Source organism: Chelonoidis abingdonii, chromosome 8 (genome assembly GCF_003597395.2).
Source record: "Chelonoidis abingdonii isolate Lonesome George chromosome 8, CheloAbing_2.0, whole genome shotgun sequence".
In the NCBI taxonomy this organism is placed as follows: domain Eukaryota; kingdom Metazoa; phylum Chordata; order Testudines; family Testudinidae; genus Chelonoidis; species Chelonoidis abingdonii.
The window spans coordinates 87,219,598-87,234,073 of record NC_133776.1 but is presented as its reverse complement, the minus strand read 5'-3'; the positions used below and the strand labels follow the sequence as shown (position 1 = coordinate 87,234,073).

Here is a 14,476-nt window from a genome sequence, read left to right as displayed (position 1 = left end):
CTACGCAGCTTGGATATTCCGCTGCCACCAGATCAGGAATAATCTATGGGGCTGATCCCCCTTTCCTCCTCGGGTGTCCCAACCCTCCCTTGGTGGGACACCCAGATTCCCAATCCCTTGGATGCTAAAAGCAGGAAATAACCCCTTCCCCTCCTTATCAGGCTTGCCTCGCGGCTACCTGTGTGACCCAAGAAACCAGCTTTTCTGCTTCCCTCAGGAACAATGAGATGCAAAATACCCACAGCTGGGCTCTGCCACCCCCCTTGCTCCAGGAATGAGGGAAAACTGTAACCACCAAGAACAGAGAGAATCTTCGTCTCTTCCCCGTAGTCGTGCTCTTTCCCTGGACCCAAATAGGAAAATAGCCCCAGCCTGGCTTTTCCTTTGCCTCCTAGGAAAAGAACTTTCACAAGGTTTAACAAGAAAACTTTATAGAAAAAAGAAAGAAAATATAAAACATCATCTTGCATTAAGAAACACCCCCTGAGCTTGGGGGAGTTTCAGGTAAGCCCCCAAACTTTGGACGCAAAAGTCCAGGTTTGGGACAGGACCAGACTGGTGGACACTAAAGTCCAGGTCTGGGACTGGACGGCTAGATTACCACATAGTGACACAGGGATTTTTCAGTTTTCTTAGTCAGTGGGGTATGATCCGCCAGCCTTTCCCTTGTGACCCACAATTAGGTCACACTTCACTGACTACGGAAGCACATCTAGAGGAATAAGCACTGCTACAGCCCCTTTTACAGGGACAGTTTAAAGGCAGAGTGTTGATGGGGAAATTCCCCCAGTGCAGGGGCAGTGTGTTTGTGGCCTTTCACTGTCCCTCCCTCTGAGCTTCACGGATAGAGCATGTCAGATTGCTCTGGGCTTCTGTAATTCAGAGCTGCCATAAGTTAGAGCAGTCCCTGAGATAGCTTTAGCACTGGTCCCTGGAGCAGCCCAGAATCTAGGAGGTGCAAAGACAGCTCAAAGCTACCTTTTGCCTCTCCTGAGCTGTGCCTCCTGAAAAGCACATCACGAAATCTGGCCCAGTGTTGGTCATTGGGAATTCCTGGGTGGAGCTGAGTGAATAATTGTTTTTCGATTCGGTGGCCAAGCGGACAGTTTTGGGTAGAACAACAAAGTTTAGTTCTACCTGAAACTTTTTTTGTTTTGTTACATCTTTGATGTTTTCTACCCTTAAGCCAAATCTAGTTGTTTCAAAAGGAAACATTTTGAAATGAAACGTCAAATTGTTTCATTTCAAAAGTGTCAAAATGAATTCAACTTTTTCCAATTTTTGATTTTTAATTGGCCAAAACTATTCACCAAAACCAATCAAATTCTGCAAATAGTTTGTCTCCCCAAAGCTGCATTTTTGGGGGAGTGAATAAACTAACTGAATTGTGTCCAACTCTGGTTTTACTATCCAACTCAATCTTACACTTGCTTCCCCTCCCTATATGTCAGCTTTAGGGTGACCAGACAGCAAGTGTGAAAAATCGGGACGGGCTGGAGGGTAAAAGGAGCCTATATAAGAAAAAGACCCAAAAATCGGGACTGTCCCTATAAAATCGGGACATCTGGTCACCCTAGTCAGCTTCCCCATCTGCAAGAGGTTCACCATTCCCAGTCTAATGTCCTAAACCTTGAGGGCAAAGCTTGAATGGTTCATCATGTGGTCAGGTCCATGGGGTGACTGAAGAGTTTGGATGTGTTATGTTTTGATGAGAAGTGCACACGAGGAAAAGGTTTTGCCAGGATGTGCTCTAGGCCTGGATCCAGGTCCTGCAGGGCAGATAGTGACTCTCCCTCCTTCTGTTGTTTTTCTCCTTGGTGTCTCACTGCTGCAGTGCATCCCCAATGTCCTTATCCCATTCAGACCATGCTCTTCATTCCAGGTTATCCAATGCATTTAGGCTCAGATTCAGCAAAGCACTTAAGCATGTGCTTAACTTTAAGCATCAGTGACTTCAGTGAGTAAAGTTAAACGTGCTTTGCAGGACTGGGGCTCAGACTGAAAAGCTAAACCCTGCTTTTGTGAGTGAAGATGTTGCAGAGTAAATACTTCCACCATACTGAGCCTCTGATGTGGTATAGGCGATTTGCTGTACACCCTTGGCCTATAGAAATGGAGGGGAGTCAGAGGTCCCATACAGCTGAACCGAGCGGATGCTGGGAATGGCTATCAGGATGCTGAGGAACCTGGAGAAGTACAGCAAGTCTTCACCAGGTGGGAAGAAGAGTTCAGGCTGGGCAATGAGGTGTAATCTTATTAGACACGTTATTTCATACTGTTGGATATTGCTGACATGATTCCTGTATAGAATAAGAGTGCAAAAAGCTATGGAAAGTACTGTAGTCAAATGGTTAGAATAGGAGACTAGCTGAAAATTTTTTTTCAAATGAAATTCAGTTGAAAGAAAAATCTTGGTAGTAGAGCTTGTGAAACAAACAAACAAACAAACACAATAATATGCAGAGTTCTATTTCTGGCTCTCCTAATGAGTCGCTGTGTGACCTTGGCTGAGTCACATGGCAGTCTGGGCTAGACAAGTGGGAATGATAGTCACCCAGATCTAAATTGTCTCCATTAAATTTCCATACATATTTTCTCAAAAGCATCAAATTTACTGTGTTCACTTTCTGACAAGATTCTAGTAAGTGAATTTACTGGCAGGAATGTTCATGGAATAGTGAATTTGAAACTAACATTAAAGAATCATTTAGTGCAAATGAATTTTGGACTCTGACATTAGTATTCATATCAGACCTGATTCTAAAAGTTATGTTTATCCAATCAGAGAAGAGAGGTGTTAGGATTGGACACAGTTGAATTTTGAACATCCAGTCCTCAGAATGAGTTGCTTGGGAAGAGTCCAGAGGCCAAGAGTTACTTGTAGAAGTTTTCTGGGAATAATTTTGAATAAGGAATACGCTAAAGAGAATTATAAGCTCCTTGCAGACTAGTTGCAAACAGAAACAGAGTGTAAATTTAAAAATGATTCAATCTGAATGATTTGCTCAGCTCAAATAATGCTTACTTGCCTGATAGGCGTTTTGTGAGGCTTAATTGCTGAATTTTTGGAAAGTGCTTTGAGAGATTTGTATAAAAGCAATTCTAAATGTGAGGCATTGTTAAATTAGGGCTTATAGATTTATAATAGTTGCAATTATTCATGTAGTGTGTGGAATTATATTTTTCTTTGTTTTACTGGTTAAAAAGACATAATGGTTACAGCTAGATACATAGATAAAAGATTCTTTTATTCAGAAAATTTGTGCCACTGTGTTCATTTAACTAACAGCTGGCATAAGCGAGTGCCACAATTGGCATTATTATGGCTTATCATATTGCTTGGGAGCCATGGTCTTGGACCAGGACCTCATTGTGCTTGGAGCTGTGCAAAGAATAAAAAGATGAGCCCTGCCCTAAACGTCTTATAGTCTAAGTATAAGACAAGGGACAACAGCTGGATACAGATAGCTTGATGGGAAGCACAAGGAAATATTGGGACAGTACTGGTCACCGTGATAGGCAGTGGCTCAGCACACCAGCAGCCTAACCGTTCTCAATTTTTTGTAGGCATAGTGGCACGAATGCTAACGAGAGGAAGGACAATGCATTAGTTTTACAGGGAACTACTGCCAGGTGTGAAGAGCAACATGGGACAGAGCACAAAGTACTTGTTTTTAACAAGTGGGTGAGGGGGGATGAGTCATGGAGTGATCAGAAATGGGAGTCAACGTTTCAGTAGTGAATGAGAGATGATAGGTGGGCCATGAAGGGCATTAAAATTAAAGATCTGCAGCTTACGTTTGATGTGATAGAAAAGGGGGAGCCAGTGGAGAGATGCAAAGAGAGGGTCAAAGTGACAAGCTAGGAAAACCTATCTTTGCAGAAGTATTCTGAATGGATAGGAGCAGAACAAGATTGCATTGTTCAAGGCCAGAGAGAAGGATGTTGCAGTAACTGAGAACCAAGATGAGTGCATGGGTGAAAGTTTTAGCTGTGTAGATGGATAGGAAAGACCGTATCTTAGAGATGTTCTACAGAAAGGATCTGTAAGACTTAAATATAATCTGGATGTGAGAACCTAGAGAGAAATCTGAGTCAAGGATGCCACCCAGGTTATGGGCCTGAATGGTAGGCAGGATGGTGGTGTTTTCCAAAGTGATCAAGAAAGGAGCAGGAAGGCCTTGGGGTGAAAAATTGCAAGCTCTGTTTTAGTCATGTTGAACTTGAGCTGATGATTAGACAATCATGAGGAGATTTCAGAGAAAGTAGGAGATTTTAGCTTGGACAGGAGACAGGTCTGGAGCAGAGAAGTAGATCTGTGTATCATCCACATAGAAATGGTAGTAGAATTTCTGGGTGAAATACGTCGAGATAAGGTGTAGAGGGAGATGAGGAGGGGACCAAGGACAGAGCCTTGAGGAACCCCCACAGAAAATTGGAGGGGGACAAAGAGGGTTCTCCAAAAGACACACTGTGATTAGAGAGGTAGAAGAAGAACCAGGAGAGGACAGTCATAGAAGCCAATGCAGGACAAGATTTCAAGAGGAGGAGCATGGTCTATGGTGTTGAAGGCGGCTGACAGCCCAAGGATGAGGTTGGAGCACCAGCTCTGGGCTTTGGCTGGGACTTCAACAAGAGTAATTTCAGTGGAATGCAAGGGGCAGAACTTGGATTGGACAGGGTCTAGGATGGAATTTGAGGAGAGGAATTTCAGACAGCATTGGAAACAAAATGTTTAATGAGCTCTGAGAGATGAAAGGGAGAAGGCAGATGACGTGGTAACTGGAGAGGCAAGTACAATTGATGATAACCTGATGCTACTCTTATTGGATGGTGTGTGCTGGTACATTGCTGTAGCTTGCTCAACAATATTAGCCTGTTCATAGTTGTATTGTAGAATTTCTTATAGTCAGGGCTCATATATTCCGCAGTTCTGTGGCTGCAGAATTTACCAGGGAATTTATGTCTTACTGCAAAATTGTGCTCTACAATCAGTTCTTTTAAAGTTTCTAGCCCCTGTGGCTGCAGAGAGAATCTTGAAAATATATCTGGTATAAACAATACTGTTGTCTTCCTGAGTTTGCAAAGAGCCTGAAACAATAGCTCTGAGAGGTTTGAACTGCCATTCACCTCAGTCACTGTCCTTTGGATTCCGCAATCATTAGGCCATAGAATAGGCTGTTTTTCCAAAAGCTGAAATTCAGTACTTCTGTCCTGGAATTTGCAGTTTTGCTGTAGTGGGCACTGGATATTTTGTTTTGTGTCTCTGCACTGCTGGGTCCTGTCTTCAGGTGCCTCTTGTAGTCCAAATTATCCCACAAGGAAGAGTAATACAGCATGCTTTATGTAGCAGTTTATAAAACTAGGCAGCCGTGGGTCAGGGATCTAGAAATGGAGTCTATCTTGCAACCAAGAGTGGAGGGAACCAGAAGTGTAGACTGGCCAGTTGTGTTGCCTGGAGAACAGGGAATCAGCCAGGCCCTGGATTTTTAAGGTGAGCTGCTGAAGTTGGCTACAAGCTCTTCACCTTCCCTGGCACTTAAAGAGATTCTGAGCTGGGTAACAGGATAATATCACGGCTGCTGAGGCCTAGGGAGCCATGCCACTTGGAAAATATAGCAAAAAACCAAACCAAACACCCATTCTCAAAAACAATCACTGACAAAATAAACAACAAGGAATCTTACGCCATGAGTCTTTTCATCTGTGATCAGAAGTATGTGTATTTAAGAGTACAGAAGGGAATAGGAGTGAAGGAGAGAGAATAAATAAACTTTGCTGCAGAATTTAGGGATATTTAACAAGGAATTTGGTCTCATTATGTCATGGAAGTCATAGGTCCTTGTTTATACTCAGTGAGATGTAAATACCATTTTGTAAAGAGACGGTTTCCCGTGAGTTTTGGGCTATACGCTCACTGGTTTATTGTCAGCATTATTGATGAGATCAATTAAAGAATTGTTTTGAAACGTAAACTCCACATGCAAAGATCTATTGCCTTTGCAAACGTAAGAAAATGGAAGGCAATTTTTGATCTTCCAGTCTTGTTAGTGTCTCTGAACAAAGGGAAAATCTTTGGTAATTTTAGCGGTGCCTGGTTAGGAATGGTGTAAGTACTTCCAATGGGCAGGAGGGATTTTTTAAAGTGTGGTCACACTGTGCAGTCCTATGGTGGATGTCTCCAAGCTGGGTATGACAGTGCAAAGGAACACTCACCTCTTGAGTGCCTCCAAGTAGCTGGGTACAGTACCACAGTCCTTTTCTTGCCCCGGTGCCTCCTGCAGGCTGCTGACTGACCATGGTGAATCTTCAGTAGCTTGTCCCTCCAGCCCAGTCACAAAGTCCAAATGAACCCCTTACAGGGTACTAACCTGCTTATTTGTTGCACTCTATTTCGCTTTCTCGGGTCCTGAGCCCCAGCTCTGGGTCCCTTCAATTCAGCCCTTTGTTTAGGCTCCCAGTTAAGGCCTCTCCCCTTTTTGGGATTTATGCCACTTTACCTTTGGCTAGTAGGGGAACATAGGCCTGCCCACCATTCCAGATTTAGCCTAGGGCCCCCATCTACAGCAGACACATATTGCTTTCTTCAATCTATTGCTGCTGTTTTGCTGGGCATCTTTTATCACCAGCCTATCTCAGAGCCAGCATCCTCAGTGTCTTCTCTAGCCGCAGGGCTTTACCGCTCCCATCCGAGCCAGGAACTGAACTTGCTAAGGCCAGGCATCTCCTTTTATCTGAGCCTGGTGGGCTCTGATTGGCTGCTTCCATGAGGCCTCTTTAGACAGGTCTGGAGGACCCACCTTTGCTACTTCTTTCCTGTCACTTTACTGCTTCCTGGGGCGATAGGACTGTTGAGCCTCCTATAGGGAACCACAAAGGCCAGGTCCAACCCAGCACAGTTAATTTTCTTTTGTTTCAATCCCGTGCTGTATTATGATGATTGAAATGTAAACTAAAAGGACAGCAGATGGTGCTTGAGCAGGAAAAGTATAAATTGAAAGTATCTCCATGTTCACTGCCTCCTGACTTGCTTTATTTTTCCTTTTGACACTTTTAGAAAGTTAATATCAACCGTTAAACCTTTTAGTCTATCACCCTTATTTGGTTTAGAAGTGAATAATTCTGCTGCATATGGCTCTTGAAACTGAGCCTGAAGCAGCCCTGAACAAAATATAGTATTCCTTTCAAGATCTTGGAAACAATTACATCACAGGCAAATTGGGCCAGAAACCATTAATAGTATTCTTTGGGCAAAGAAATCCCAGAACGAAGGCCTATTTCAGCAAACTGGCATTGCTTACAAACAGATATAGTAACAGATACAGTTGTCCCCATTCTGTGGGAGAGCTGAAACTTCGTACAGTGCAAAAGACTTCACAAAATAAACGTCTTTCTTTCGATAACAAATTTAAAAAGCTGCCTCAATGGTTTTATCATCTCTTTAATGCTAGTGATCTCAGAGGGTGAAGGCTGTCTTTGGCACACTGAAAAGTATTTATAGCTGGGTTAACAATAAATAAAACGCCTTTGAGATTATTGTTGCCATTAGCTCATAGTTTGTAAAAATTGTCTAAGGCCAAGTGAGGAGGGCATAAACCTCTTTGTCACAGAGAAAAATGCTGTGGCTGGAAGCTGACTGAACCATTTGTAATACATTAATGGTGTATCTACACTGCCATTAAAAACCCGTGGCTGGCCTGGGCTTGCAGAGCTCAGGCTAAGAGAATGTTCAATTGCGGTGTAGATGTTTGGGCCCGGGTTGCAGCTCAAATCCTAGGACGCTGCCCCTTGCTATCTGCCTTCCTGCCTGCTGCACGACTCCTCACTCACCTGCCCGCCCCTCACCTCCCTGCTAGTCTCCTCACCCTCTGTCTGGTACCTTCCCCCCCATCCGCCCAACTGCCACTCTATTTCTTGCCATCCACACACCTCCTCATCCCCCTCCTGCCTGCCCACCTGCTGCTTGTCTCCCCGTTCGCCTCTTTACCCCGCTTGCCTGCCTGCCTCAGCTTCCCGCCCACCTCCTCACCTGAATATTGGGACAAATGGCATCCCAATTATGCATCGGTCGGGACACGGGACAAAGGGCTAAATATTGGGACAGTCTCACTTTTATCAAGGCACGGGGCCCCCCAAGGCGCGGGGCCCAGGGTAGTCACCCTGATTCAGCCTACCCAAGGGATGGCTCAGCCTGTGAGGTAGAAGGGTCCCAGAGCTTGCGCTGCAGCCTGAGCCCAAACATCTACACCACAATTAAACAGCCCCTTCACCTGAGCTCCACAAGCCTGAGTCAGCTGGCAAGGCCAGCCATGGGTGTAGACATACCCTAAGGCAGTGGTTCTCAGTTGACTGAACAAGAAGTAGGACTGAGTGGACTTGTAGGCTCTAAAGTTTTACATTGTTTTGTTTTTGAGTGCAGTTATGTAACAAGAAAAATCTACATTTGTAAGTTACACTTTCACGACAGAGATTGCATTACAGTACTTGTATGAGGTGAATTGAAAAATACTATTTCTTTTATCATTTTTACAGTGCAAGTATTTGTAATGCAAATAATAATATAAAGTGAGCACTGTACACTTTTTATTCTATGTTGTAATAGAAGTCAATAGATTTGAAAATGTAGAAAAACATCCAAAATATTTAATACATTTCAATTTGTATTTTATTGTTTAACAGTGCAATTAATCGCAGTTCATTTTTTTGAGTTAATCACGTGAGTTAACTTTGATTAATCAACAGCCCTAGTAATAGCCTGTATGAAATGGGGTGAAGAGGAGTAGGGGCGTGTCTCAGTTCAGAACCTAGTTTGTAGGAACTGGGTTTAAAGTTCCACTCATTGCAAAATTCATTTTCACATCTCCAGTGCAAGAATGAGACGCGTTAGCTGGTTTTGCACTGCCCCTTCCTGTATTGTACCTATCTGCGGCAAAAAGATTTGACTCTCAGAGCCTGTCAATCTGTGAGTTCATGAAGGCTAAATTCAGGTAAAATAAATACAGTAATAAAGACCAAAAATCACGAAACAATCAATTTGTGTGCAGTACTTTTAAAAACAACCAAAATTATATTTTTTCCAAGTTTTTATAACAAATGTATACTGGGGTGAACATCTCTAATTTTGGAACCAATCCTTTAGTGTATACGTGCATGTGACTCTCACTGAAGCCAATGGGAATTTTATTAACGCATAAAAACCAGTTGTACTATAGGAGAAAGTTTTGACAGTATTTTAGCTCTTTCAGTGTTAACGCAGTTGCTCTTAGAGACGTTATCCCCAATCCTGCAAACAATAACTTTCACTTGGCTAAACCTTGAGCATAAGATTTACATTTATAGGGCCTCAGGGTGGGACCTTGCAAGTGTGATGGCTGCCATCTTTGGCCAACACACGCTGGGAGCCTCCAGAGCTAAAAGCACAAGCTGCTTCAGCTTAAGCTAAAGAGCCTTGGTTGCCTAGCTGGGGGCTGTAACAACTCATCTCATCTGCGGATCAGCACAGATGGGGACCTGTAAGTAACACACGCTCACCAGTGGGTTATATAAGCCCTTTCTGAATGGAGGGTTTTTGAAGGCAGGGTTTTTGTAGAATTGGACCCTTTAAAAAAGTTTAATATATCTGACATTGTATGAATGATCCTTTCTGGATCAGATATTATTTTCAGGTCTTACATATTAAGATTTTATTTGACTAAATTACTGCTTGCTTTGTTACCCCAGAGGGATAGCTAAGTGGTTTGAGCATTGGCCTGCTAAACCCAGGGTTATGAGTTTCAATCCTTGAGGGGGACACTTAGGGATCTGGGGGAAAATCAGTACTTGGTCCTGCTAGTGAAGGCGGGGTTCTGGACTCAATGACCTTTCAGGGTCCCTTCCAGTTCTATGAGATAGGTATATCTCCATAGATTTTTTTTATATTACAGATATAGGAGAGAGGTTGTGAAACACAAAATTTGATTCCCCTCCCCGCCCCTCCTTATATCTATTTGCAAAACTTGTATAATTATTCCTAGATAATTTTCCCCCAAATAAATACTACAATTATGAAGCAAAAAAGCACTTGTGACTAAAGTAACGTACAGTACCCGTATACATCGCCCAGCACTTACGAGTGACAAACCAGTGCACAAAGCAATGATTATTAACAACCATACAATAACAAAATGGTACAGTCAGCCAAACATCATAAGCAACCCTACAATAACAAACCTGTATGGTAATACAGAGCACTAAGGGTGGGGCGGGACTCAGAGCTGATTTTAGTTTGAAGCTTCCAAAAGATGATTATAATATGGTTTCCAATATGTGGTGGTGATTTTTCTGATTTTTTTATCTTGATTTAGAGGCAAACATATGGTTCATTTTTATGTGTAAAATACTTTAAATTATTGCTTTAGAATAGTTTCCTTTTAAAAAATGGCCCCCTTCAAGTGAAGTCCCACACTCCCTGGGATACTTTCAGTAAGCCTGAAACAGGGATCAATATTTGTGACCTGTTGCTCCCTTGCCAAGCAGTTCTCTGCATTGTAGAAGTTGTAAATGTCAGGTATTTTCAATGAATATCTCTAATTTTTGCTCCGGTAGGTCTGTGCTGGTTTGAGATAAAAACCCTGTTTCTAAGTAGGAAGAAAATGAGTTTTAAATATAATTTTAAAAGGCTTTAACTGGGATTAAAATGCTTTAACATTTATTTGACAATTGTTATGATTAGCAGTAGTATTTATTTATAGCGCCAAGGGTACCCAGTTCGAAAGGCTAAAACAAACTTCTACCACATGCCCCTCCTTGGTTCTTTCTTCCCCTCCCAGCATCCCAAGCTGCGTGATCTGTAGCTTTTCGTACTGCTTTTTACAGGAGGTTGTGAGCGCTGCTGAAGATGTCCGATAGTCTGGATATTGAAGAGAAACCTCCAGCCCCTCCGTTGAGAATGAACAGCAACAATCGTGATTCTTCAGCATTGAACCACAGCTCTAAACCGCTCCCCATGGCCCCGGAAGAGAAGAACAAGAAGGCCAGGTTGCGCTCCATCTTCCCAGGAGGAGGAGATAAAAGTAATGTATCAGCAGTGGAAAGGGGCTACTTTTCTCTCTTCCTGTAGTTTGTTGGTTGCTGTGTTTACTTTCTGCCTGTGCTTTCTTCCTGTTTCATTGGTGGGACATGCTAATTAAAAACCTCCCCAAAGCGTTATATTACTATCATTCTAATGCCATATTTTCAAAGAGGAGGAGGTGATGTTTAATTAATTATCTTTGGGCAGCTGACCAGAACAGTAAAACACACACGTGGTCTTGCATTTTTTAAATGCAGTTGCGGTTTAGACTGGGTTTGGTCTTGCATTTGCAGAGTGAAACCAAGGGAATAAGGTTCAAATTTCATTTGCAAAATTAAGGGAGGCATGTGTTTTGAATCTTTAAAAAAAATGTATTTGCATTTAAAGAATGGAGAGAGGGGTCTTACTTTTATTTGCACTTATAGAGAAGAGGAAGGGGGTGCATAATTAAAAAAAACCAAAACACCAAAACGTGCTCAGTTACAGTAGAAGTGTGTCTTTGATTTTTTAAATTCGTAAACCAGAAATGTATGTTGTGTTATTTGAATTTCTGGAGAAAACTTTGTCTTGTATTTTTAAATGCATTTGCAGAGTGAAGGAAGGTAGGGTGGTGGGTATTTTAAATGCAGTTACAGTTAAGCCAGTTAACCATGCTTCAAGCTCCTGCTTTGTAACATTATCACAGCCACTCATCCCTGTTTGGAGCGGCTATTAGTACCCCATTTTAGTGAAGTTTGAGAAAAGTCTCTAATAGCTGCATTTCAGTGGCTTGATGTAGCATGCACAGGATAGGTAACAGATGCCTTGGGCAGCACAGCGTTGGGGAGCAGATAAGGCAGAGCTGTGACTACTGCTGCACTTTGCCTTATGAATAACCAGAGTTGGGACTGCATGAGTGAGTGTATGGGGAGAGGGGGATGTTGTGCATACAGCTCTTAAACCGTGATACATTGATTGTATATTAAGGGGGGTGTTTGGAGTGTGTCAGCATGAGGTGGGTCTGAGGGTGTATTAAGAGTAAGTTACTAGACTAGGGTTCAGTGGGGATGTTAGGTGTTAATGGGGGCATATATGTTATGAATGTATTGGGGTGAATTTCTGGGGTGGGGTTATTTGGGGGTGTTGGGGAATTCAGAGGTGAGTGGGGGCTGACTGGAGGTGCTGGGGTGTATGTACAATGGGGCAGGGTGTAATGGGAAGTGTCTGGGTGCATGTGCTGTGGGGCGAGGGTAGTGGGGCGGCTGGTGGTGTTAGGAGTGTATGTGCAATGGGGCAGGGTTTAATGGGAAGTGTCTGGGGCATGTGCTGTGGGATGAGGGTAGTGGGGCTGCTGGTGGTGTTAGGGGTGTATGTGCAATGGGGAAGGGTGTAATGGGAAGTGTCTGGGTGTATGTGCTGTGGGACGAGGGTAGTGGGGTGGCTGGTGGTGTTAGGGGTGTGTATACAATGGGGCAGGGTTTAATGGGAAGTGTCTGGGTACATGTGCTGTGGGATGAGGGTAGAGGGGCTGCTGGTGGTGTTAGGGGTGTATGTGCAATGGGGAAGGTGTAATGGGAAGTGTCTGGGTGTATGTGCTGTGGGACGAGGGTAGTGGGGTGGCTGGTGGTGTTAGGGGTGTATGTGCATTGGGTCAGGGTTAAGTCACTGGGTGGGGATATCTGAGCTATGGCCATAGGGCCTGTCACTGCTGTGCAGTCCTAGGGTCTGCGGACCATGGCACCTCCCTGCCCCAACCCCTATTGCCTGGACAGCCAGAGATGTCCTGTGCAGGCATTTTCCCACCAGCGCGCAGCACTCTCTTCCCAGCCACTGCTGCCTAGGGGCTCAGAGTGCAGCGCAGTGCATGGGAAGCAGCTTGCTGCCTGTTACATAAGAGGCCAAAGCCAGGGTGAGGGAAGCCCCAGCCGAACTGAAGCGGAGGATGTAGCCACTGTAGAGTGGCTGTGCAGGTGGAATTGAAAGCAGCAGCCTCGGAGGTGAAGGGGAGGAACAGGGGAAAGGAGATCTTGGAAGGGAAGACAATACTCCAGGAGGACCTCTGCAGCAAGAGAAGTGTTCTCCCTCATGCTATTTACAAGTTGCCCTTTACCCTGCTGCAGTTTTCTGTGTCCATCTCTCTCCCTCTTTCCTTGGAGAGGATGGTCTGTTGGCCCCTGTGTGTATCCCACTTAGACTTTGGAGTTCTGGCTCAGCCCCGATTATTTAAACCACTTTCTCTTCTGACTCTAACACAGCACTAAAAAGAAGAGGTGACATTTTGATTTAACTCCCTTGATTGAAAACCATCATAGCTCCTGGGGTGACAGAATGACTTGGGTCACTTCCCCTAATGGCTGGCATCAGAGTGGTGTTGACTGTCTTCTGAGGGAAAACTTCCTCAGCATAAGGTAGTATGAGAAACAGATGCAGAAAATGGGAGATCCAGAAGGAATCCTTCCCCAAAATAATCTGCAACAGCAAAAAAAAGTTAATTTTCTTCTCGTATAGAAGATCAGAATCAATTTAGCAGTCATTTAGATTTCATCACTACAGGTGTGACTAGGAGTGAAGTGACTAGGATTTTGTATTTTAATTTTGTTGTGTGAAATAGTAAGAATATTTAACTTTGATACTCAGGATGTGCCAAATCCCTTGAAATGGATTCATCTCATGGTTGGCTTGTACGTCAGGGTATCAGCCGGCTTGTGCATTCTTCACAGACTTACACAGTGACATGCTTTGAAAGTCTTTGTTACAAAAACACAATGTTACTTTAACATGTCCATTTTGATCCAGTGCAACTGATTGCAGCATCACATGTTTATTATAATATCCTGCTTTCAGACCTTTTAAACAGAGTGAGCGAGAGAGAATCATAGGATATTTCTCCTTAAACAGACTAGGACATTTGTATCCTGAGAAGTGCTAGACTACTTGAAATGTTTTGTCAACCTGCTTTCTTTGTAATGGGTAGGCAGCTGGAGTGCTGTGACTGCTACTTATCATGCTGACCAAAACTGTCTCATTGTTTCCTTGTGCTTCCCCTGTCTGATTGTTGTATCCACCTGTTATCTCTCATTTTACAGTTAGTTCCTAAACTCTTTGTACTGTGCCTAGTCCAGGGAGGCCTGATCCATGACTGGAGCCCCTGGGTGTTACCACAATACAAATAATTTCTGCTAGGTAATTATATGCTCATAATCACTACAGTATCTGTAATGTATGTTTCCTCAATTCCTCTGTGAGGTAGGGAAGTACTATTGCCATTTTACAGATGAGAAACTAAGGCACAGAGAGACTAAGTAACTTGCCCAAGGTCACACAGAAAGTCCTGTGGCAGAGCAGACAATTGAAACCAGGTCTTGTAAGTCTCAGGCTGGTACTCTAATCACCTTCCTTAAGTAATAATGATAGTAGTCAGTAGCTACGGGGGATTCAGAGACTGAG

General features: G+C 43.5%; 1 protein-coding gene across 3 annotated transcripts in view; it reads left to right on the top strand.

The window, feature by feature from the left end:
* The window catches only part of PAK3 (p21 (RAC1) activated kinase 3), a 198,712-nt gene that overhangs the window by 141,687 nt on the left and 42,549 nt on the right, over nt 1–14,476 (top strand). For all 3 annotated transcript variants that reach the window (XM_032766971.2, XM_032766973.2, XM_032766970.2), the window contains exon 2: nt 10,855–11,051. In XM_032766971.2, coding sequence (XP_032622862.1) covers nt 10,877–11,051 — 175 coding nt within the window. In that variant the 5' untranslated portion in view covers nt 10,855–10,876. The remainder of the gene's footprint in view (nt 1–10,854; nt 11,052–14,476) is intronic.